Source organism: Panthera pardus, unplaced genomic scaffold (genome assembly GCF_024362965.1).
Source record: "Panthera pardus isolate Hobbes unplaced genomic scaffold, ASM2436296v1 HiC_scaffold_3, whole genome shotgun sequence".
Classification (NCBI taxonomy): domain Eukaryota; kingdom Metazoa; phylum Chordata; class Mammalia; order Carnivora; family Felidae; genus Panthera; species Panthera pardus.
In genome coordinates this window covers 18,436,323-18,460,531 of record NW_026526876.1, presented here as the reverse complement: position 1 = coordinate 18,460,531, position 24,209 = coordinate 18,436,323, and the positions used below count along the sequence as shown (strand labels likewise).

Below are 24,209 nucleotides of genomic sequence, written 5' to 3'. Positions count from 1 at the left end.
AGGACACTGCTAGGGGGTCAGGCTGATGAGAGAAGATCTGTGGGGGCTGCAGAGGTACAGCTGGGAGGGCAGGGAGGCTGGAGGGCCTGCCCCAGGGTGCCTAGGGCCGCGGCTACGGCGCCCAGAGAGGGCCAGTGGCCATACTGTGGCTGAGGACAAGGGGAAGTGATGCCTTTCCCCTTTCCCAGACCCAGGTTTGGGGAGGATGCCAGGACACCACTCACCGAGTACACTTGGGAGGCCGGCCGGATGTCATACTCGGTGGGTTCTGGGGGCTGGGCCTGGGCATTGTGACTTCTGGTGTCGCCTCCCATGTCATAGAGCTGCCCCTCCTTGGAGGCTCTGTGGATCTCGGCCACCTGAGTCATGGACAGGTAGGGATGCCGTGGCACCCACTAGCTCCTGAAAGCCCCGACCCAGGCTTTCCACAGGTGAGATTCTGGGGCCTGTGGCTGAAGGTCACTGGACACTGGACAAGTTCTAGTCCTCAAGGGGTTGGCTAGAAACATCTTCAGCTGGCAAAGACGGGAGGTCAGGCTCCCCTGTGTACGTGGCTGCCTTGCAGGGGGCAGGCAGACAGCCTGGGAAGGTAGAGGGGCCGCCTCTCCCACCCTAGCCCATAAGCACACCCTGCCTGGGCCCACCTTCTTTAGCACGCTGGCCTTGTACAGGTTGGCCACCTTGGCATTTCGGAACATCTCATATTCCAGCTCCACAGCCCTGGGCTGGAGATCGGGTCTGAGGGTAAGAATAAGCACAAGGCATCAGGGGGGCCTGAGCCCTCTCTCTGTTGAGCTCCTGCTGGATTCCATCTGGGGACCCTGGAGATGGCTTCACGGCCTGGTGGGACTGGCCTTGGGCACAGGGATTCCAACCCGGACTCTGGGCACCCTGTGGCTTACTGCCCTTCGGCAGGCGCTAGCAGCCCCTTAGTCCTAGCTAAGCCTGCCCCCTGGTGGGGCAGTGAGACCTGCTGCCACTGGGAGCAGGATGCATCACGATCCGGGGAGGGGGTACCCAAGTAAGCCAGGAGGGATGGGGGCTCTTGTGGTCTGCAAAGGAACAAGGGCTCGGAGAAGCCTCCTAGGCCCCCGTGACCTGAGACACTCACCCATCGGCGGTCCCTGTGACCTGGCGATTACTGCTCAGAGCCTCTTCCAGAAGCCCCAGGCAGTGCTCACGGGCCTACACAGGGGAAGGAATTTTGTCACTCAAGCCTTAAGGTTGGGGGAGGAGTCTGGGGGACAGAGTTGCCCACCTCTTACCTTCACAGTGAGCCTGGGGATCTTCTTGCTGGAAGCCTCTTTCAGGGGACAGTCCTCATCTGTGGGGAAGAGGGGTGGGTCACTGCACTCTACTTTCTGCTTTGTGGAGTCCCCAGCCCACCGTGAGGCATCTACACCCTGGGAACAGCCCCAAAGTCCCTGAGGACACTTCGGTACTGACCCGGAGGTACGAAGTCTTCTATCTTGGGGTCTTTGCCCTGGAAGGTGACATGAAGGGCCTATGAGGCATCTTGCTTGGCTGCAGGATGGCCCCCCATCCAGCACCAGGGTAGGGGCCGAAAGAGTGTGAACAGGGGGCCACTGAACACCATCAGGCCCCCATCCCCTTCACCTTGCGTAGGCTCATCTGTCTTTGGTAGAAGAGATTCCATTCCCGCTTGTGGGCCTCGTCTCTGCCCTCGTCCCCACTGCCTCCAGACCCTTCGTCATACCTAGGGGACAGACTAGGCGTGAGCAGCCCTGGGCCTGGGCTCTGCCCTCCTGTCATGCCTCTCTGGCGGGGCGCTGGTTGTCTCCGAGAGCCTGGCCTCCAGCAGCAGCATCAAGCTCCTGGCTCCACCACGGCCCCCAGGGGCAAGGGGTGAACTACGGCATTGGGGCGCCTCTGGTCTGGCCTTGGCACGAGGAGGAGAATGCCAGCCTATCTGCAGTGGGTTGGGGGCCCCTGACTCCACGGCCCCTCACCTGCTGAAGCCCCCATAGCCCCGGCGGCCTCCCTCATACAGCTCAGGGTCAAAGCCATTCCCCTGGGAAGGCCCGATGCAAGTCTTGCTCCAGCTGCTTCTGTGCTCCAAGGCCTCCAGCTGCTTCCGCAGGGCCACAGGGTTCCGGCAGTGGTCACAGCCCTTGGTGCAGGCAGGAGGCGCATCCCCAAAGTACTTGGCGATGGCAGCATGGCGGCACCTGGCAGAGGCAGCACAACAGAGGCAAGGGGTGAGGGACCCAGACAGGCCAGTGTTCACTTACCCGCTCCCTAAACTCTGTCTGAGGAGCGCTACGTGCTGGGCACCACACTCAGCATCTCGTACGCCTCCTCTTGTGCGAGCCTGACAAGCAAGGCACCGTTTAGTTGCCCGTTTTACGGATGAGGACAATGAGGTGAAGTGTTCCCAAGGTCGTGTAACATATGGGGGAATCCGGAGAAGACAGGGTGTGACCCCCACTCCGTCCTGCTTCTCTATGGGTTCCTCCCCTCGGTCCCGGCCTCCCGCTCTGTGCTCTGTCCTCTGGCAGTGGGGTGCCCCGGGAATAGCTCCAGCTCTGGGTACAGATGCTGACTCTGCTGCTGAGGCTGCCTCCTTAGGGAAAGCATTTGACTTCCCAAAGCCTACACGTCCTTGGCTGTGAGACGCGGCAAGAGCGCCGGCTCCATGGCCGGGGCGTGGGGCGTGGGGCGTGGTGCCTGGCACACACAACAAGGGTTCTTTTTAGCACCTTCGCCCTTTCCCGGAGGTGGGGGAGGGAGGGACCAGCACGAGGTAGCCCTACCCCAGCCTCAGCACTCTGCTCTGCCATCTCTTGACGGCCTCTTCCTTATCCCCAAGAAGACCGTGCCTGCGTATGCAGTCTTGGGCTGGGGGACCGCTCAAGAGCTGGAACCAGCAGCACTGAGAGCTGCCATCGTATGCTGGTCGCTGCTGAGGGCAATGGGAGACCAGCCTTGGCAGGAGTCTCGTCACATCACCCGGCGCCTCAACTCCACTGCCACGGCCCCGCTGCTGGGGTACCAGACTCCAGCTGTCCCTGACTCCCAGGAGGGGGGCACAGTTGGTCCTTGAGACAGGTGCAGAGGCCCCCAGGGTTAGGGGGTAGGGTGCAGATCTAATCATGGCCCTTGCAAAGGGCCAGTCTTGCCACAGGAATGTAGCATGAGGTGGGAGAGCACGAGAGATTGGGCAGCAGAGGCAGGGCTGTCCAGGCGCCGTGTCCCGAGGACAAGAATAGGTGGTATCACCCTCCAGCCAGAATGCCTCTCGATGTGAGCACCGCAAGAAACACTTTGAGGAGCCGAGACCCTAAGGGACAGGCACCAGGAATGAGAGCTGATGTTACACAGATCCTAGGGAGTGGGGTCTGGCTGCCTTGTTCAGAGAAGGCAGCTTTGAAGGCAGCAGATGGCAAGGAGGCCCAGGCAGCCACCAGGGGGCACTGTTCCTGCCACTCCTAAAACCAACATGCGACTCCTTCCACTGCTAGTCTGTGCATCTGCACAGTGGCCGCCTGTCCAGCCTCTGGGAGGCTCCGGCACCCAAGTGGTGTGGCTACACGGTTGGCTTCCTTCCCCCCCCCCACCCCTCCCTCAAGCCCAGACTCACTGGGGTTTTGTGCTCACACTCAAAGGGCTCCATTGAGAGCTCACAGATGCGGGCTGGGGTCAGCTCCTGTCCTGCTCCTGTCCTGCTCCGGGCACAGCCTGGTCTGCTGGGGTGGCACAACCAACCAAATGTCAAAGGGCCCTGCCAGCCACTGAGCTCTGGAGCCGGTCCCTGACGGCCAGGGCCAGGCCAGGCCGGGGCCAGGAATGAAGAGACAGCTCCAGCACTCTTTGGAAAGAAGGACATCGGCAGCGTCCTCCCTCCTGGGGTGGAGGAGCACCAGACACTTCCCCCGGCAAGCAGGCCATTCTCAAGTCACCCCTAAGTTCCTCCCCAAGGGCCTGGCCTCGTGGGTGGTCCGGCAGCTCCCCCAACTATTTACTTCCTAGGAGGGGCCAGAGGGTGGGACCAGCCAGGGAGTCTCGAGAGAGACAGGTTGGCTGGTCAGGCGGATGGGCTCAAACCCCTCCTGAGGGTAGGGAGGGAGCCAAAGAACTTGAGCGCTGTGGGGCGTCCCTCCCTCCTCACTCCACGGCTCAGGTGGAGCCTCCCAGAGGGCATCTTTGCCAGGGAAAAAGAGAGCCGACCTCTTTTATCAGCTCTCCGCCCAGGCCCAGCCCACGACGGCTTAGCACACACCCGCCAGGAGGGAGAGGAGAGGAAGAGGAGGCACAGAAGAGACGGGTTCGCCCTTGCAGACCTCCCAGGGGCAGGGCAACCACAGAGGAGTCTGAAGCCACCCTCGGAGGTCCCAGCAGGGACTCACTCGGCTGGGCAGGGGCAGGGCAGGGGCAGCGGTGGCACTGGCTCCCCTGCTTCAGTGGCCGCCCCTTGTAATTTGACACTTGGATCTCCAGGACGACCAACAACAAAAAAGCTGAGGCCGAGACAGCAGCTGGCTGTCAGCAGCCAGGAGCTCCACTCCTCTGAGGAAGGCGCCCAGCAGCGGGTCAGGAAAGAGGCATCCGAGAAGGAAGGAAGAGGTGGTGGCCGGGCGAAGCCAGGCAAGGGAGGCTGCCGGGCTCCCCAGCATCCGCGGTTGCCCCTCAACCCAACACCTGAGCTCCCAGGTGAGTGGTGCCGGCCACAGATTTTGGGTGAGGGGGCCAGCCAGGGCCCCCTGCCCCAAGGGTGGAGAGCCACAATCTAGCGCGATCACAGGGGCTCGTGGGGGTGCACTCGGTCAGTCTCCAGACAGCCCCATTTCAATCTGGGCTCTCCCTTCTTTTGCGGGGATCCAGCCCTGGAGGGACACAGGCTGAGGCTGCAGCTCTCTGCTCAGAGTGCTTTCCTCCCTGCTTGCTGAGCAGGCAGAGGGGCCCCGAGCGCCTGCTTACTCTGCAAGTTAGTTTAAGCTTTTTCTATTCAGGGGGCTTAAACAAGGGATTTGGCTGTCCTGGCCTGGGAGAGAAGGGCTGTCTGCTCTCTGGGCCTCCCTTTTTCCCAGGATCAAGGCAGAGCCCTCTGTCCCTGCTTTCTCCCAGTGGAGGAGGCTCAGGGCAGGGTCTGCCCCGCCACTTCGTGCCCCTCAGGATGTGGCAGGATCCACAGCAGCTCTGCCCATCTGTGTCCTGCATCAGAGTGGCAGCTGCCACCCCTTGAGAGGGGCTTGGCCCGCTCGTTGCCAGGTGTTCCTAGCTCAGAGCCAAGCCCGGGTGCTCCTCCCTGGGTCCATTTAGAATCCCACGACCCCCCAGGTCTCTCCAAATGCTGTGCCAGAAGCATGAGGGCCTGACCCTGAACCCAAGGTGGGGTGGGGGAGGAGGCGATGGTGAAACTGAGGCCGGTGAAGGACCCACCCGGTATGTGGCCCTGTGACACGCCATTGGAATGCTGACCCCAGCATGGCTCTCCAGCAGCCCCCTTGGGCAGGGCCCCATGAACGGAGGCTGCCTGCTCCTCCTGCCTTCTTGTCCTCACACTAGGGCTAAAGTCTCCCTTCCCCGCCCCCCAGATGTTTCCCCCAAAGCAAACAAACTAGTATCTACTAGGAAAGAAAAACAACAATCCAGGGAAAAGTGGAAACCAAGAATCAGTCCAAGTGTTCTTGGCTCAGCAGAGTCTGTGAGATTTGGCCTGAGTCGGTGGCTGGAGAGGCTAATGCCCTGCAAAGATGGCCATGCAAGGCAGAGAGGGGACAGGCGCTGGCCTGTGTTGGAGGCAGCAGACAGGACTGGGTAAGGGATGGGCACAGTGGTGAGCCCAGGGCTACCCCTGCTGGCTCTGATCTGTAAGACGGCCCAGGCAGGCGTGCGGGCGGGGATCAGAGTCCCTGCGGCCACAGGACATACGTGGATGGGGTCCCCTGAACCCAGGCCCTGAGCTGGAACGGGAGGGTGATACCTAGCTTCTGGGGCTACGGGAACCATCGCTAGCAGCCGGAGGTGCCTCCTCCGGTCCTGGAAAGCAGGACTGCTCTGGGTTCAAGCAGCTACTTCCCACGGCAACTTGGAGCCAAGGCAGAAAAGGGCATCGTCTGAAGGCCTGATGCGGTCAGTGCACAGTGGACATCTCTGCCTTGCTGGTCAGGCCCCCAGACGCCGAAAATCTGCCACAACCGTCAGTTTGCCTCATGACAGCTGTTTCTCAAACAAGACAATGCCCTGTGGAGCAAGGGTGGCTACAACTCTCCATGACAAAATGACAGGGGCAGAGCAAGAAACCCTTGGGGCCCTGAGCCACCGATACACCACTTATCAGTCACAAACACACCCGCCAGCCGCCTGTTCTCTTCCACAAGGGGCCTCTGGAGTTGAAGTATCAGTTTTGCAAGGAGGAAACAGGGAAGCTTCAGTACCAAATGGCAGTTGTCTGGCCTGCAGGTCACCCGTGTGCCCTGTCACAAGGCTCCCTGTGGCAGGAGATGCCACACAAAGGAACGTTTTCTGGTCCCTCCAGCCCCTCCAGCCTTCATCTCTGCCCGGCTCACTTTCCCTCCTCCACTGGCTGCCATTCCAGCCACAGAGCACCCTTCACAGGCTCCAGGAAGGGCCATGCAGGCAGCCAAGGTTGCTCTCTCTTCCTGGGGCCGTGGGAAGTCACTTGCTTGGCTGCCTCTGACCAAAGTACTCCAGAGCACAGGGCCGGCAGGGACTAGGATTTCCCTGATTCACAGGCAGGAAGTACAGTTTTGGAAGGAGTCTGGCAGAGCGAGATAGACCAGAAAGATATATACAATATCAGTATATACGTATCGATACGTACAATTATCAGTACCCCTCTGGGCTTCCCTGCAAACCTGGGAAAGTAAAAGGGATAAGAGGCAGCCAGCCTCAGAGCACCCGCTTTCCCCAGACCACAGCTGGGAACACTTACTCCCTACAGGGCAATGGCCAAGGAACATGCCGCAGGGTCACCTGACGACTGCTGGTTATATTGGGCACCAGGCGTCAGGCACCCCCTGGGCCTCGCTTTAAATAGCCCACTGGGAAGAGCGCCTGGGACCTGCTGGAATGTGCCTCCTCCCTCTTAGGAGCACAAGGCCCCTCCAGCTCCCACGGTCCCCACTAAGGCTTCTTCTGCTCAAGCCCAAGCTGGAAATGGCAAAACATCAACTGGAAAACAAAGGGCGTTCCCCTTCAGCCTTTGGGGCAGAACATCAGTGCCCGGTGGCTCCATTCCAGTTCACAGACGGACGGAAGCAGTGGGCAGCCCTGGGTGAGACCCCAGGGCTGGTACAGCTTGCCAATTCAGCTCACCAGAGGCACCCTGGGCGCAGGAGCACGATGCCATCTGTCCGCAGCCATACGGCCTGCCTCTGTGTGGACGGGCACTCCTCCCGGAGCGGGGCATGGGCCCCTGGGTGTGACTGCAGCATCCCCAGTACACAACACCCGGAGGATGGCCGACTTCAGAGCCGAAGCTTCTGATCGACAAAGTCCACCTTTCCCGTACGGCAGAGCAACCTCGGCCCCACCTGCCCTCTCCCTGCTCTGGAGATCACACCCCTCAGACCGACAGGGTCCCCACACCACTTCTCGCTCACAGGCGGAGGCCTCCCCTCTATAACCCCTCCCCGGGGCTTTGGATGTGGAAGCACAAGTGACAAAGCTCCTGCTGCCCGGCTGGCCTCCGCCCGCTTCCTCTTTCAAGGAGTCTCTGGTGCTACATTAGGCAATGCAGGCACGGGGCCAAACAGGCTGAAAAAGCCAGACCAAGTGTAGACGGAGAGGAGAAGAGGAGCCCAACTCCTGAGCCCCGTGCAGACTCTCCCCCAGGGCCTTGGCTGGCACTTCTGTTCCCTCCTCCAGGAATGCGGAGGAATATTCTTCTGGAAACGGGAAGTGGATGAGCAGAGAGGCTCCAGAACGAGAGGGGACCGCCCTCCTTGTGCAAGCCAGCTTCGCCGGTCAAAGAAGGGGGGCGCTGTTCAGTGTGACCAGAGAAGAGGGGCACCATGCTCGGGAAGGAGTTTGGTGAACCTGAGACAGACACGTGCCATCTGTCCCTTTGGCAACAAGTCACATGTGGTTCCCAAAGAACAGGTGTGGCCCTGGCCTCGTGAGTGATGTGCCTGAATAAAGACAGTGCCCCAGACTCCTGAGCGGGGAATGGGGCTGATCGTGCAGAGCACACCTGCGTTCAAAGAGTTCTGGGGCCCTCGTCCCTGCACTGGGCCCACCGCGAGGGCAGTGTCCTCAGAAAGCTGCTCCGTGGGCTGACTTAACCTTGCGAGCCACAGAGCAGGCTGCCTGAGACAGGTCTCCATCAAGAGACAGCATGGGGAAGTAGGGGAGCCTGGCTAGGCCCCCATCCTGCTGTGCAACCTCAGAGGAATCACTGTTTCCCATATGTAAAGGGAGGCAGGAATGAATGACGCATGGGATTCTAGATCTCTTGCCTCTTTGTATACTTGAAAACTGGGATCTTGATCGCCATTACGGAAATGTGCTAACCCCGGGATGGGGCATAAGAGAAGACAGAAGGCTATAACAGGAGACTCCCACTTCTGACAGGAAGCCCTCTAATCCTCCATGGACCCATCATCTGCCGGCTCCCCCCAACATTGCTTAAAATACAGCTCCCATCTCCAGCTTGCCCCCTCCCGCCCCCCCACCTTCCTTTACCTTACACACCACAGATATCCTGGGAATGAAAGACACAGACGAAACTCCCCAAGGTGTTTGGGGAGGGTCTTTGACAGTGTACAGGGTGGGGGTGTGACTGTCCCCAAAGGCTTCCTATGGTGGCCAGACCCCCCCCTCTCCACAGACACACACCGCCAGAGGGGAAGCCCACCTGCTGAGCAGAAACGTGTGCCAGGATCTGTGCTTCCTGCCGCTGTGCTTCCGGGTGTCAATCCTCCCAACAGCCTTGAAGGATGGCTATCTCATCTTATGTAAGATGAGGAAAAGAAACAGACTCAAAGAGACAAAGTGACGTGTCCACGTCATGAAAGCAGAAAGGGGCAGGCATTCAAATCCAGGATGATCCAATGTTCCACGGGGTGCAGGCGACCTTGTGGAAGAGGAGACATAGGAGGCACATGCCAGCTGCCATCCAGGTCCGGAAGGACTATGAGGCAGAAGGTGGGGTAGAAGCATCCTGTGTGACCACAGGCAGGACCAACGAGGTCAGGAGGGGGTTCCACCTTCCAACGATCAGCGCTGCTCCAAGGAGGAACAGGGCAAGCTGCCGTAGCAGATGGGACTCCCCATCTCACCCAGAGGGGGCTCAAGCAAAGGCTGCACACCAGAGGGAGTGCAGAGAGCCAGGTACAGGGTAGGGGGTTCAAGCAGATGACCTTCCAAGCAGTTCTAAGACAGCTATACTGTGGCGATAGTACCAGGAGTGACCAGCTTCCAAAACTGTAGTCATCTCGGAAGAACCTGCCTGGCTGAGACCCAGGACAAGGCGGCAGTAATTAGATCCTGAGGTCTGGCACAAGACCTTGGCCACCTGTTACGCTCCCTTGGATTAGAGCTGCCTTGGTGAACGAGTTCAGGCTGGGTTGGCACCAGGCTGTCCCTGGTCCATCCCTGAAGAGGCACTGGCTCCCTCATGCCCACAGGGGAGGCAGAAGGGGAAAGAAACTCCTGATGTACAGCTGGCCCAACTCTCAGACTCAGCCTGGACCTTCACCGTCAGCCTATTGGGCACCCTTAGACAGGAAGAGGCTCTCAGTCATCACCTGGAAGGCTGAGTTGCTACATACCTGGGGCGAGGGTGGGGACACAAGGGACTCTCCTGGTCAGGCCAGAGGAGCAGGTCTGAGCCAGCAGAGGAGGGCCTGGTAAACCAGCCATGGGATGTGTGATCCTGTCCCCAGAGGCCTCCTTGGGGAAAAACTGCGGGGTACACGGCATCATCTCTGCCTCTTCAAAGAATACCATATGAGTAAAGAAACTGAGCTGATGGGAGAAGTGGAGGGCCCTGGAGGGGCTCAGACCACCTCCCCCAGTTAGTTCTCACCCAGCTGACCCCTGCCAGGAGCCCCATGTGCCCACTCGAGGAAAAGCCTGACTCCTTCTGCCCCACATATGATGAAAGGCAAGAGCACCAGGCTGGAATCCTAAAGCCCGGTCTCCCCACTGGGAACCCAGGGGAGGCACCAAAGTCCTGAAGGACCCAGGAGTCACGAGGGGAGCTGTGCCAGCCCAAGGCGCTCAGCAAACCCGGGAGTAGAAGAGTGAAGCCACCCCACCTCGAGGTCGGAAACCTTGGCCAACCGTGGCCAGCTGGCAGACCTCTCCTGTGTCTGGCAGTGCCACGCAGCCCCCGGTGGCAGGGCCTCAGGCTCCCTGCCATCACCAGCCTCCCTCAGTCCGGGTGGTGCCAGGCGGGTGGGGGCTGAGGGCCACCACTGGGTGGAGGGCCCTGATGGCTCCCTCCCCCGTCATGAGCCACCGGGGGTACAGGGGTGAGACCCGACTAACTCGTTCCACTGGCTGCAGGTGGGTGGGGACTCCCAGCCCCATCTCAGTGAGGCCCGGCAGGAGCCCGGCAGGAGCCCGATGCACCATGGCAGCCGCCAACTTTGTGCAGGAGATGCGCTCCATGGGCGAGAAGCTGCTGCTCAAGCTGCAGAAGCTGCCCCAGGCCGAGCCTGTGGAGATCGCGGCCTTCTCGGTCATCCTCCTTTTCACAGGTAAGCTGAGGCTCTCACGTTCTCCCCAGCGCCCCTGGTTCTTCCTGGCATCCGGGAAAGGTGAGACCACAGTGCTGGCCAGAGCGCTGGCCGAGGTGGCTGGGTGTCCCCCAGACAGAGGAGAGGCAGATGTCCCTGGGGGGGAGCCAGAGGATTTCCCGAATCCTTGACAATTTGCTGATGGGGTGCAGAGGCAACCCCAAATCCCAACCAGGGGTGAAGGGAGAGAAGCTCAGGGCAGCAGAGGCGGCATGACAGGGAGGTCAGTGCCTAGTGGCTGGCACGGGGACAGTCGACACCTCTTGCCAGACTCTCAAGTATTTCTGACGAAGCCAGATCTCTGGCTAAAGGCCCTTTCCGCACACCTCTGGAGGGCTTTATTTAGAAGTAAGGCGTGTGTTCTTTCTCTTCCCTGCCTGAGCTTCCCGTGCTCTCTGCTTCTCTCTCCTAACCCCCCAGCCACCGTGCTGGTGCTGCTGCTGATCGCCTGCTGCTGCTGCTGCAGGGACTGCTGCTGCCCTGAGCGCAGAGGCAGGAAGGTCCAAGTGCGGCCCATGAGCCCACCGTGAGGGACAGAGACGAGGAGGAGAAGCTGGAGAGGAGGCTGCCAAGCCATGATCCCGCGTGCCAGCCTGGCCCCAGCCCTGGCCCTGCCGGGGAACCCGACACCTGCAGCCTTATCAAGGAAACAAGGGCTGGTACGGCCACCAAACTCTCACCTGCCAGTGAATACTGGGTGCCAAGGAGGAGTCACCTGTTTAAAACCTGAGGAAATTCTTTCCCAACTTGCACTTTCTAACAAAACACAGAAGTGGGGGCCCCATACCTGGAAGGAGAACAGCCTGCAGCGGTGGGGAGCCAGCCCAGAGGAGCAGGCCAATCAGAGGGGCTCTGTGCAACAGCTGCTGGACCCCAAGCTTCCCACCGGGGGGGGAGCACGTCAGTATTCTATTCCGGTATTTGCCCGTTTCTATCTCAGTAAAAGCTTTCTGGTTGTGTTTCTGCGGCGCCAGACTCCCTGGCCTGGGCTCTGTGCTTCTGAAGGGCAAGGTGCCAGAATTCCAGGGGTGTGGCCGGTGACTGTCCTTGCCAGGCCTCTATTCTCCCTGTGCCCACGAACGCTGGAAAAACACAGGCAGGAATGCCACGCAAGAGGGAACCAGGGGAAGGAGAGGGTGAAAATCCATCAGCACTGGCTGCTACCAAACTCTGGCTACAGGTGCCCCCTCTACAGTGATGGGGCAGCGTTTGCCCAGGTGCTAGGCTCAGAAACGCCACTCAACAGCTTCGGCTGCCATTTACTTTAGCCTGAACACCCCACACCCACAGGCTCAGGCCCCTGGGTCTTTCCAAACTTCTAGAGTAAGAGAAGTCAGGCCTCTACTATTGCCTATAACCTGCATCCCAACCCCTCTGTCCTTTCCCCCATTGTGTCCCAGGCTGTCTGGCCCCAAATCCTCACCCTGCCATTCACCAGCCGCGTGAACATAGGTTAGTGACTCGACCTCCCAGAGCCACGTTTCCTCCCCTGTGGGTCGCAGCCAATCCCGGTAGCTGCCTCCTCGGGTGAGCTTATGAGGATAAACTAAGGTGACCTATAGGGAGTGCTTGGCACGGCGCGGAGCATATCCTAGTCCTGATCTGCTCCTCTAAACAAGAGGGGCATGGACCCCAGGAATTAGGGTAGGGGAGGCAGAAAGCTCCCGTAGTACCTCCCCCTCCTTCCGCAGAGAGGTCTGCAGTTTTTACATGCCTCCGTCATCTTGCCCTGCCAGCCCGTGCTCTGGCTGCCTAGGGGCACGGCCCCGTCTACCCAAAAACCAGGGAGCGGAGAGGGGGATGCCAGGCTCTGCCCCTGCCCCTGCCCCTCCCCCCATCTCCAGCTGGCAGGCAGGTGAGAGAAACTGGCTGGCTGGTTTCACTTCCTGGTGTCCACTGACTTGTCTGACGGGTTTGGTTTAGGTTGAAGAAGCAGAGAGGAAGTTCTTCCATACAAAAGAAAAGAAATTCAAGAACCGGCACCCTCCACCCCACACCACCCTACGAGAAGGGGATTCAGAATTACAATGATACCGTTGATAACGATGATGAGGAAGGTGGTGGTGAGGATCGAGTGAGTGGAAATTTACTGAGGGCTTCTGTGTGCCCCCCCACCACCTGAAGTGTTTTCACGCAGGTGATTCCGTATAATCACAACAGCCTCAATGCCAGAGATACCGTCATTATCCCCATTTTGGAGATGAGGAAATTGGGCCCTGGCAACAATATGCAACTTGCCTAAGTTCAACCAGCTAAAAATGGCAGAGCCAGCCTCTGGGCCCAGCCCAGCACAGCCCATCCAGCTGCAGAGCCCCTGCTCGCCACACCGAGGGCCCCCGGCTGCAGTGCAGATAAGGCGCTGATCCCATTATCCTCCATCAACCAATCCTAGATCCCACACCCTAAAGTGTGCTAAAATCATCTCCCGGTGAGTGGGTGGAGCCCAAGAGGTAAGAGCTAGGGTGGGGCCCAACTAGGTCTCCCTCCCAGAAGAAAAACAGGGAAGGCGGGAGGGACTAGATGGGAAACCACTGCCCTTTTCAGTCCAGGCACCAATAGCTTAACAGCTGAGTCCAAATATGATGGATCCCAGTAGGCATCAAACTGGTTCACGCTGAGCCCTGCCACTAATGGCTCCCCACAGCAGTCCTGGGCAGGTTTCCATCCCATTCGGCTCAACGAACCACATCTGTTCCAGAGTGACAGCAGCCTGGCACCCTCCCAGCAGAGGTCTTCTCGGAAAGAGAGGCATGGAGAGGAAGCAGCAATCTTCCCATTGTGGGAAAGGACAGAGAGGTATAGCCATGGTGGCCACGGAACGGGAGGCCAGTAGGCTGTCTGAGCCCTAGAGAGCATCTGGCTATCACAGGCCTCCATTCCTGCCACCAGCCGCCCTGCAACGATCTCCCCTCGACGTCTGCCTGCGCTCACTGCCGCACTGGTTTCCCAGCCTCTTCAGGCCTCCCCTCCACAGTAGTCTCTCAGTTCCTCCAAAGGTCTGCACTAGAGATCTGTGCATTTTACCGTCTGTATATTCTGCCTTATCAGAAACCACAGAATCGCCAGGGCAAGAATCTCATTACCAAAAACTGGCAGAGAGCACATAAAACACTCTTCCCCTAAATCTGTTTTCTCAAGCATTAACATTTGAGAGCAACCTACAATAAAAAGTCTTCGGGACATATTTGCATGCCGGTAACACAAATCCAGACCACACAAAACGGAAGACAAATTAATTTTGTTCTTAAAGGTTCCTCACCCTCCTCGGGACCCGCTGCCTGCCATGAAACACTGCGTCCTAATCCTACCTCTTACGTAGTCTTCACATCTTGACCTAAACCTCACTCCCATAGGGTTTCCTTCAGCCCCCAGGTCAGGCTATGCCACATATACTCCAGCGCCCTCCACCTCTTTCCATATCGTTCCCTTTGTGATACTCATTTCCGTAGAAGCTTCCGATCAGGGCCAGCAATTGACTGAGTTGGCTAAAGCAACTTCTGTGTACGTGACACATACGTTCCCCACACATCTCATTTTAAATAGAAACATATACATGCACATTCCTTGGCCAATCTTTTTGATGTAGGGCCAAGGTCTTTTCTCTGAGTGTGGGTTTGCCGGCCAGAGTTCCTAAATTGTCTATTTGCTAACTGTGGTTACTGTGAAGCAGAACAAGAACTTAAAGACATCCACAAAGAAATCGGAGTGTGAAATCCTGGATTTTTACAAAACGTTTCCATGTGTCTTGCCACATCTGTTTTGACAGAAATACTGAGTGATTCCAAAGTCATTCCAAGTGGTCAAATAGGTGCTTCTAGAAATAACGCTCTCCCTCCACTCCCTTTGAGGTGCAGCACAGACCTTCAGAGTACAGACCCTGCAGCTGAGCTGAACAGCTGGGTTTAAATCCCAACACAGTTACTTCTTAGCCGTATGACCTTGGGCATGTTGCTTAACCTCTGTGCCCGTTCCCCAGCTGTAAAACTGGGGTTTCAACTATTACTGTTGCTCCATTTTCTTGTTTTATGTAATGTCAAATGCAATTACGTAATATCAATAACAAGTACAAATGCCACAAACAGGTTTGGGAACAAACTACTGGCTCCTGACAAGCATCCAACTTAACCGAAGGAGGAAGTACGTGGGTGTGCTAGCGACCAGCCTGCTGGCTGGGAGCGCTCAGCAGTCAAAGGCATGAGTCAGTAAGTTTTAAGGAGGGAAACTCGAAGCATCAGGTAGGACCATGATAGGTAAAAAGGACTTTACTGAACTTCCTTGTCATCTGTCTCCTCCAACCCTGGGTGTACGTTAGAATCGCCTGGCAAGCTTTACAGAGACCCGGGCTCTGACGTGCCCAGACGGAAAGAAGTGGTACCAGGGAGGGCCTGGGCACAGGTATTTAGAAAAGCTCCCAGATGATTCTAATGAGCAAGGCTGAGGACCAGTGTGCTAGAATGGAAATCTGGGCAGGCAGGACCTGCCTCCCTTGGTTCACAACTGACACGCGGTACCTGCCGCAGTTCCTGGCCACACCAGGCACTTGAAGCCTATCTTTTATGGAATAAATGGTGGCTACCAGGTTCCCATTCCCACTTTCTAGCTGCCCATGCAGCAGCTGAGGTCATGCCTGGGAGGCCAGCAAAGGCACTAGGGAGAAATTAAGCCTCCAGGACCCTGGGGCCTTAATGGTGGTAAACACCTCCACAAAAAAACTCGCTCCAGGAGGCACCAGCCGGAGGCTTGTTAATCATTCACCAGCACCCTAGCACCGCAGGGAAAAGCCTGTGTGCGGCTCCAGCCCAGGGCTTCCCGGAGTCCTGGGCTTCCTGCGCTCTGGTGGGGGCCTCCCGGTCTACAGGTCAGCAGCTGGACAGAGAGGAGAGAGAGGCAGGACCCAGCCACGGGTGAGGCGGACGGTGGCTTGAGGCAAAGGTCCTGGATCCGGTCTCCTTCCCCACCCTACCCCAAGCCTGACTTCTCTGAGGACGCCAGAACATAGGTACCCTGAGCAACCCCCAAAACGACATCACAAAAGAACAGAACGCAGCTGAAGAGGTAAGTATGGAAGGCAGAGGAACACAGTTGCTAGGCAACAGGCCCTGGCCCACCTTTGTTCGCTCTGGTGACTGCGATGAGGTCTGATCAGGGACACTCGACAATGCCAACACCTTTTCCTCCCAAGAGTTGCTTCTTTGAGTCAGGGCGTGGCTCGGCCCCCAAAGTGCAGGGCCTGAAGGATTACCCTGATCGGCCCACTCTTAGGACACAGGAGTGTTAACAGCAGAATCAGGTAGTGACGCCTGCCTTCTCGCCATTACTCCCTCCAACTGGCTATAGGCCTGCAGCCTGCCGACTTGAGCTGTTTCAAGATTAGCTGGTTCTGTTTCCACCTGACTCCAAGGCAGTTTACCGAGGCCTCAGCTGGAGTCAGTCCACCCCTCAACTCCTATGCCGATCTCTCAAAATTCTCCCCAAATGTTTGGCAATTGAGGCAGGGAAAACAGCCAGGATCTGCAGCGGTGCATTTTAGATCCTAGCTGAGTAGATCTCAGGGATGGTCAAGTTCTGGCTCACACCAGGGCTGTTCAAAATACAGAGGCAGTCTCTGGGAGAAGCCCCTGCACTCAAGGACTCTGTCCCCCTCTTTTCCAGGTTCACATGGACGAACTGATGACAAAGCAGGACATCTGGAATGATGAGTTCTGGCAGAACCCCTGGGACCAGGGAGGCCTGGTAGTGATCATTTTATTCATCACCATGATCCTGTTTCTCATTGTGTTTGCCATTGTATTTGGTTTTCTCCCTCCGCTTGAGAACATCAACCAGTGTGAAGAGTTGTGACCTGACTTTCTGGAGGCCAAGAAGGGGACCACCTGTTAGATACTCTCGAAACACCATGTACGTTTTCTTCAAAGCCTTTTCAGAGTCTGCAATTATACACTTTTATTAATGTAATTAATTAATTTGTTAACTAATATTATCTGATAAGTGCCTGCCTTCCCCAGTGGACCGAACACCACAAAAGCAGGTGATGGGTTTCTGCTCACCATTGTATGCCCATATCCAATGTGCCTCACATACAGTCCATTTCAAACAATATTTGCTGGTTGAATAAATGAATGAATGAATAAACGAGCAAACAAATGGATGAACAGAAGGGTGCTGGGCTGTTGGCTCCCCTAGACCACAGCCCCCAGATGGACAGAGCCCAATTCAACTGAGGCCTAAACACAAAGCTATTCTGTCTCAGACAAGGTACAGAAAGGCCTCTTAGCTGGAAGTTGCTTCAAACCTAATTACTGTTCATTTCAACACTAAAAGGTACAGGGCACGGTCACGAAGGAACAGATACACTTCACGGCCACAGTGCAGACAAACTAGCTGCACGCAAAGAGAGGAAAACCGCTGGATGCCCCACCTTGACCCCATTCATACTGAGTGTCTTTTCTGTTGGTCCCAGAGCTGCCCGTGCACCCCAGACCCTACAACGGCACTTTTGTAGAAATGTACCTGCCTCCGCCAGAGCCACCATAGTGGCCTGCCCCTTGCTGCCAGGTGCCCTCCCTTAGCAAACAGCTGCTTCAACTTTAACCACACACTGGGACTATTCTTAGAAAAGGAGCGAATATGTGGTGGAGAAGGGGCGATACACCATTTATGTAGTAATGAAATGTTCCTTTTTACTCAAAGAGCAATTCCACATTCAGCTACACCAGCACTGTTTATGCCATCCTGGGAAGTCCTGGAATCCGGAACCCTCGCACATAGCAAACAAGGTAGGAGGGATGAGGCTGCACGTGACGCAGCAGGAAGCGCACTGATGCCCAGACCCCCTGGGGCACTAAGGGGCCCCAACTCCCGAGTGTGACACAGGAGACATAAAGGCAGAGCCCCCAGGAGGACCTGTCCTGCTGTCTGGTGGGCTGCTGCAGCCCAGAGGGATACGGCAGAGCTGACCCTCTAGGCAGCCCTACAGAGCCTTCAACTCATCCCCGAAAAGAACCCAGCAGGGTTCTTTCCAGCAGAAGGGACTCTGACAATTAGCAAGGACACTCGGCCCTTTCATTACGAGTGCTTTCTTCAAGGAGCCCGAGGGAGCCTAGTTTAACAACTCCCTGTACTAGTGCCTGAGAAGGACTCTGGTAGTGATCGCTGTGGGCAAGGGGGCCAACCACCTCTGCTGGGCACGGCTGTGCCACAAAGGCCCAACGAGAGACTCAGTCCGGGAGCCACCAACTCTTCGGTGAGTCGGAGGGGATGGGAATCAAAACATGTGGCCCAGCCAAGTACCTCTCTGATTTCCAGAGGAGAGCCCCAAACATCTGTTAGATACCAGTTCTATGTACCTAATCAGCTCCATGCTTCGAGAATCTAGTCTTGCAGAAACCAAGATGGGATTTGTATATGAAATGTGCATGTCACTAAAAATCAAATACCAGGATTAGTGGTATCTGTCTACTGTGAGCTCTATGACTGTGACCTCACTGGGTACCAGTCTGTTCATTTCAAAGTCTGAAGCAGTCCCTTCTGCCTCATCTACCTCACAGGATTTTCCAACAAGGTCCGACCAAAGAGCTGCACACATGCAAAGTGCTCCCAGCTTGTCCAGAATCTTCCTGGGTGTCCCTTGTGTCCAAAACCTGTCCTGCCACAACCTGCCTGTCACTGAGCAGCCATCAGGCTCTTTCATTCCTCCACCACCAGCACATACAGATAAGATACAGAAGTGGATTCCAAGTGGGTGGGCTGGCATTACGACAGAAGAGCTGACTTCTATTCAAGCTTATTATCCACCCCCAAGACAGAAGCTGGGCCATGTGGCTCTGTTTGGGTCCAGGAGAAGAGTGACCCCTACTCAGTGGTCCAGTGGCAAATGGTGATCACATGCTAATGGCACAGGACCAGTCACATGATTCATGACTGAGCCACCCATGGGACCAGCCACGCCAGAAGTGGAAAATAATGTCACACTGCCAGTTTCTGGGGCCTTCCTGGGAAGGGTACTGACTTCCAGGCTGCCTGATGGGCAACACCCCTCACAGTCGCCTTCAGCAGGTAGAGGTGCCTTAGTCGCCCAAGAGCTGCCCTACATTAGCTGGTTAACTAGTAGGTGCTGGGGGAGGAACGAGCTCACTAACACATGGCTCCACATATGAAATAAGTCACTCACCCCAATTCTTCACAGAAGGCCACCAGGGCATCAAAGGCCAAGACAGCAGCTTTATCAGATGCTTTGCTCCCTCTCTTTTCCTGGAGACAAGAAACGACCACTTAGCAAAAGTCTTACATAATTGACGTACCTTGCAGCCTAAAAGATGATGAGGGAGAAAAATATCAAATGACAGTAAAAAGGTCACTTACAACATGGTGTCCCCAAACCTGACCATGCATCAGAATCACCCAGGTAATTTTTTTTTTAAAACGTTTATTTATTTTTGAGAGAGACAAAGACAGAGCATGAGCAGGGGAGGGGCAGAGAGAGAGGGAGATGTAGAATCCAAAGCAGGCTCCAGGCTCTGAGCTGTTGGCACAGAGCCTGACGTGGGGCTCAAACCCATGAACCGTTAGATCATGACCTGAGCCGAACGAAGGTGGATGCTTAACCGACTGAGCCACCCAGGTGCCCCTCATGTAGGGCCCACACCCAGACCTAAATTGAACTTTCTGAAACTGGAGCTTTTGGGAGTTTATTTTCAAAAACCGCTCAGGTGGTTCTCATGCAAAGGGCCCAGAGACTGGCATTTGGAAACCACTGTGTAACATGATCTGAATTTTTTTAAAGATTTTATTTTTAAGTAATCTCTACACCCAAAGGGGCTCGAACTCACATCCCCAAGATCAACAGTCACATGCTCTATGGACCTAAGTCAGCCAGGCGCCCCAATACAATCCACTATTTATAATAGTAAATTTAGTAGTAAATACACACACAAGTGTGCGTACTTAGATTTGAAGGAACACACATCTATGTGTGTATGGAAGGATGAATACTACAGTGTTAGAAGTGATCTCTGGGCACCTGGTGGCTCAGTATGTTAAACATCCGACTTCAGCTCCGGTCATGATCTCACGGTTCGTGAGTTCAAGCCCCACGTCGGGCTCTATGCTGACAGCACAGAGCCTGGAGACGGCTTCGGATTCTGTGTCTCCCACTCTCTCTGCCCCTCCCCCATTCATGTGCGTGCACGTGCACTCTCTCTCTCTCAAAAATAAACATTAAAAAAATTAAAAAGAAGTGATCTCTTGTGTTGGGATTGTGCATCATTTGCCTTTTTGTACATGTCTATTTGTCAAAGATTCCTTTCAAAAAAGATGTGAAATTTTTTAAACTACAGGAAAAAAAAACCCCAAAAAGTAAAGAAAATAAAACAGATACTGATATCTGAGATCTATTGACTCTCTGCTTCTGGAAGGTGGATCATCCCCACCTCCCAAATGCACACAAATACGTGTACTTCTTTCATTCTGCCAATCTGTTTATATCACAATTTCTTCTTAATTTTCCCTACAGTGAGGAAACTATGGCAACATTGATCAGAGCTAAACCATTTACATTTTTACATTTTCCATGATCACATATCCTTTCTTGTACAACTTTGTTCCCTAAAATTAATAGCTGTTTCATTTTTTACTTAGATTTTAGTATATTACTACTTCACCCCCAAATGTTGTGCTATAATGAAAACTGCATGTCGACAGGGTCATAGATGGTAAGTTCCACTTTTATTTTTAGAAACTCCTCCCCTGGAGCCCTTTTGTCCCCCCTGATTCAACCCGAACTGCTGTCCTCTAGGTCTGGAGCACAACTGAGCCTGCCCTTCAGTGTCGTTCCAGGACATTCCTCTTGACTCGCTGGGGGTCAGATCTCTATCTTTCCCTCTCCAATTACTGCCTCTGTGGTGGGGGACATCCTTCAGTAGCTTCTCCACAGGAGGGAGCTTCTTGAAATCTTGTGTCGGAAAATGTTTTTTTTCCCCCTTAATCATAAAGTCTAATTATGGTTCAGAAAAAATTGAGCAAATAACTTTTTCTGAAAACATATACTGACTGTGTGTAGACTGCAGTTATTTGGGAGAAGGGAGCTGGTAAGTTAAACCACCCTATTTTCTATTCTGAAAATCATATAAAGTCCCAATTCCCATCTGATTATAGAGATACGTGTGTCCAAAATGGCTGAGAATAAATACAACAAGAAAGATAAAAGCTGCAAAGCTAAGAGCATGTAACGGGCTCCAAGAGGAAGTCTCAGAAATACCCAAAGTGGCAACAAGGAACGTTTGGCTGGAACCTGAAGTTCTTTTCAGTCATCCTCGTCTTTGGCTCCGTGTTTAAGGATGGGCATGAACTCAGTGGAATTGGGATGTCCCTTCTTGTCCACAGGTGCTCCTCCGTGTAGCTACTCCACTTCCACACCTATAACCCAGCCTCCCAGCATTGTCTGCAGCCCTCAGGTAATTCCAGCTGGTGCCAGTCACTTCTTCATCAAAGCAAGCAAAAGCATTTCTTCTGGATCTGTGCCATTTAACTTTTCACCGAATACAGTCAGGAACGTGGTGAAATTTATGGGCCCTGGAACCTCATTCATCATGGCATCCAGATACTCATCAGTTGGATTCTTCCCCAGGGAGGCAAGCATAGCATGCAAATCTTCCTTGACAATGAAACCATTTCTGTTCTGATCAATCACGTTGAAGGCCTCTTTGAATTTCTGAGTCTGTGACTGATCAGACATGGCGAACATGTTGGATTTTGCACGCTGCGGATGCTTCTTGGTGGTCTTGGTGTTTGCCTTTCTGCTTGATATGGTGGCAGTTAAATCCCTGCACAGCCTTGAGAATCTGAGCACTTCCGTAACACGCACCGCCCCCCCCCCCCCCCCCCGCCATTATCAACACCCTTCTATTCCCAGAGCTTCTAAAAACAAACACTTCCAGCCTCTGCTTAGCAAACCGGAAGTTGAAAATGTCTTTAACCTGCCTTCACACTAAACTGGCTGGCTGAGTAGGAAATTCTAGGTTGGAAACAGCTTATTTTCTAGGTTGGAAGACACTGCCTCATAGTTTCTCATTTCTGGAATTATGATGGAGAAAACTGGTGCTGTTCTGGCCCCCAGTCCTCCACATATCACCTCTCTGGGAGCTTTCTGATCTCTTTGACTCAAATGTCTTAATAATGAGTCTAGTGTGAGTTCTTATAACTCACTGTATAAGTTTTAAATAAATACCTTATACCCAATCACCTTACTAAATCTTTTCCTTGTCTAATTTGAATTTCAGATAAAAGGGACAAGTTAATCACACCCCCTTTGTTCATGGCAAAGTATCATTCTTGGTCCTTGCAAAGCCCCTTCCTTCCCAATCCCTACTTGCATTCACCTTCCCTCCCCATTTATTCATTTATTTATCTATTCAAAAAACATTTATCATGCATTTACCATGTTCCCAGCACTGACCTGGGCATTACAGATACACAGGAAACTAAAGGTCCCTGCGCTCATGGAATTTACATTTCAACAGAGCAGATACAGAATAAGCAAATCTACAATGCCAAATCATAAACATGATTTACTTTAAGTGACTTTTTTTTTTTGCTTTTTAATAGTAGTTTCAACATTTTACTATTATTTATAATGGGGTTTGTTTTCACAAATTTTAAAAAAAATTTATTTAAATCTAACTTACTTGACACAGAGTGTAATAATGGTTTCAGGAGTAGAATTTAGTGATTCATCACTAACATGTAACACCCAGCGCTCATCCCAAGTGCCCTCCTTAATGCCCATCTTCTATTTAGCCCATCCCCCCACCCAGCACTTCTCCAGCAACCCTGTTTGTTTTCCGTATTTAAGATTCTCATGGCCTCCCTCTCTCTTTTTATCTTATTTTTCCTTCCCTTCCCCTATGTTCATCTGTTGTATTTCTTAAATTCCACGTGTGAGTGAAATCATATGGCATTTATCTTTCTCTGACTTATTTTGCTTAGCATAATACACTCTAGTTCCATCCACGTTGTTGTAAATGGCAAGATTTATTATTTTTGATTTCCAAGTAATATTCCACTGTATATAAATACCACATCTTCTGGGGCGCCTGGGTGGCTCAGTCGGTTAAGCGTCCGACTTCAGCTCAGGTCATGATCTCACAGTCCATGAGTTTGAGACCTGCGTCAGGCTCTGTCCTGTCAGTTCAGAGCCTGGGGCTTGCTTCGGATTCTGTGTCTCCTTCTCTCTCTGTCCCTCCCCCACTCAAGCTCTGTGTCTTTCTCTACCAAAAAATGAATAAACGTTAAGAAAAATTTTTTAAAATAAAAAATAAAAAATACATCTTCTTTATTCATTCATCAGTCAGTGGACATTTGGGCCACACTTTGGCTATTGTTGACTGTAAACATTGCTGCTGTAAACACTGGGGTGCATGGGAAACGTTGTTGTTTTTTTTAAAGCAAGATACGAGCTCTCCTGGGCCCTCAGCTATGTCTATGGCCCCATAGTGAGCATGTACTATAATTTCATCACTGCTTGTGGCTGGGTATTTAATTTGTTCCCCAGCTGCAGTCCTCATGACCAATGCTACCACACAGGCCCTTGAGCACATGAGCCTGTGCATTGCCACTTTTATTTCAGGTGATCTGATCCCAGAAACAGGGTATCTGGGGTCAAGGGTACCTGTATGTTAAAGAGTAATAATACTCCTAGAGTGCTTCCCCAAGACTGCAAACACTTCCTTTTTCTCCTGGCAAAGTGCAAGCCCTCTCCTGCACATGCCCCAAGCAACAAGTGTTAGAGCCCTTTCACAAGTGTGTCACTTTAATTTGCATTTACCTGATTATTATTGAATTTGAACATCTCTGGACGTGCCGTTTGGCTGAGCTTTTCTGGGAACTTGCTTTCATACACTTTGCTTCTTCCTGTTAGTTGGTGAAAGCTCTCCATTTATCCTCAACTTCAACCTCTGGTATGGGTTTTACAGTAACTAGTTTTCCAGATCTGTTTATCTACGGGCTTTGTTTATGGTATCTTTTGCCACATACATTCTTTTTCATGGGTCGAGGATTTACAGAAGTTCAAGAACTTCAATTAAAATACTTTTTTTTTAAGATAGATTTCTGAGTTTCTAATTTTCAGTACAAAACTATTTCAAGCCTAAGGTTACACACTGGAATAAAGTCTCTTGTAAAATATTGTTTATTTTTTACATGTAGGTCCTTAATCTGCCTTCTATATAAGGTGCCAAATGGAGCACTTTTATTTTACTCCAGAGGGATGTCAGCACCACCCACTAGACGATCCCTTTGTTTTCCATTAAACTGAACTATCGGCTTCATCAAATATTAAACTCTCACATGTTTTGGGACTCATTTCTTTCATCATTAACATTAATTTTTTTTTTTTTTTTTTTGAGAGTGCACAAGTGGGGAAGAGGGGCAGAGGGAGTGAGAGAGAGAATCTTAAGCAGGCTTCGCACTCAGCATGGAGCCTGATGC

At 53.7% G+C, this 24,209-nt stretch overlaps 3 protein-coding genes across 8 annotated transcripts in view; 2 read left to right on the top strand and 1 right to left on the bottom strand.

The window, feature by feature from the left end:
• The window catches only part of RECQL5 (RecQ like helicase 5), a 35,370-nt gene that overhangs the window by 2,428 nt on the left and 8,733 nt on the right, over window positions 1-24,209 (bottom strand). Inside the window, exons 8-15 of the mRNA XM_053893040.1 lie at window positions 18,898-18,977; window positions 1,971-2,189; window positions 1,618-1,717; window positions 1,447-1,483; window positions 1,266-1,324; window positions 1,112-1,185; window positions 645-738; window positions 225-359 (exon numbers count right to left, since the gene is read on the bottom strand). Coding sequence (XP_053749015.1) covers window positions 225-359; window positions 645-738; window positions 1,112-1,185; window positions 1,266-1,324; window positions 1,447-1,483; window positions 1,618-1,717; window positions 1,971-2,189; window positions 18,898-18,977 — 798 coding nt within the window. The remainder of the gene's footprint in view (window positions 1-224; window positions 360-644; window positions 739-1,111; window positions 1,186-1,265; window positions 1,325-1,446; window positions 1,484-1,617; window positions 1,718-1,970; window positions 2,190-18,897; window positions 18,978-24,209) is intronic.
• SMIM5 (small integral membrane protein 5) lies at window positions 4,041-11,462 on the top strand. Its single transcript, XM_019466210.2, has 3 exons — window positions 4,041-4,671; window positions 10,495-10,688; window positions 11,148-11,462. Exons 2-3 carry the CDS (start codon window positions 10,562-10,564, stop codon window positions 11,255-11,257), a joined length of 237 nt encoding a protein of 78 aa, XP_019321755.1. The 5' UTR covers window positions 4,041-4,671; window positions 10,495-10,561; the 3' UTR covers window positions 11,258-11,462.
• On the top strand, window positions 10,582-16,875 carry SMIM6 (small integral membrane protein 6). Of its 6 annotated transcripts, none has more exons than XM_053893044.1 (4): window positions 11,567-11,644; window positions 12,128-12,179; window positions 12,651-12,801; window positions 16,380-16,875. In XM_053893044.1, the coding sequence occupies exon 4, from the start codon at window positions 16,386-16,388 to the stop codon at window positions 16,566-16,568; it is 183 nt and encodes a 60-aa protein (XP_053749019.1). In that variant the 5' UTR covers window positions 11,567-11,644; window positions 12,128-12,179; window positions 12,651-12,801; window positions 16,380-16,385; the 3' UTR covers window positions 16,569-16,875. The 6 variants fall into 6 exon arrangements, 5 of the variants coding, with proteins under 5 accessions (XP_053749020.1, XP_053749016.1, XP_053749019.1 ...); XM_053893043.1 differs by having other exon boundaries at window positions 11,568-11,644; window positions 12,651-15,782; XM_053893042.1 differs by having other exon boundaries at window positions 11,571-11,644; window positions 12,651-16,017.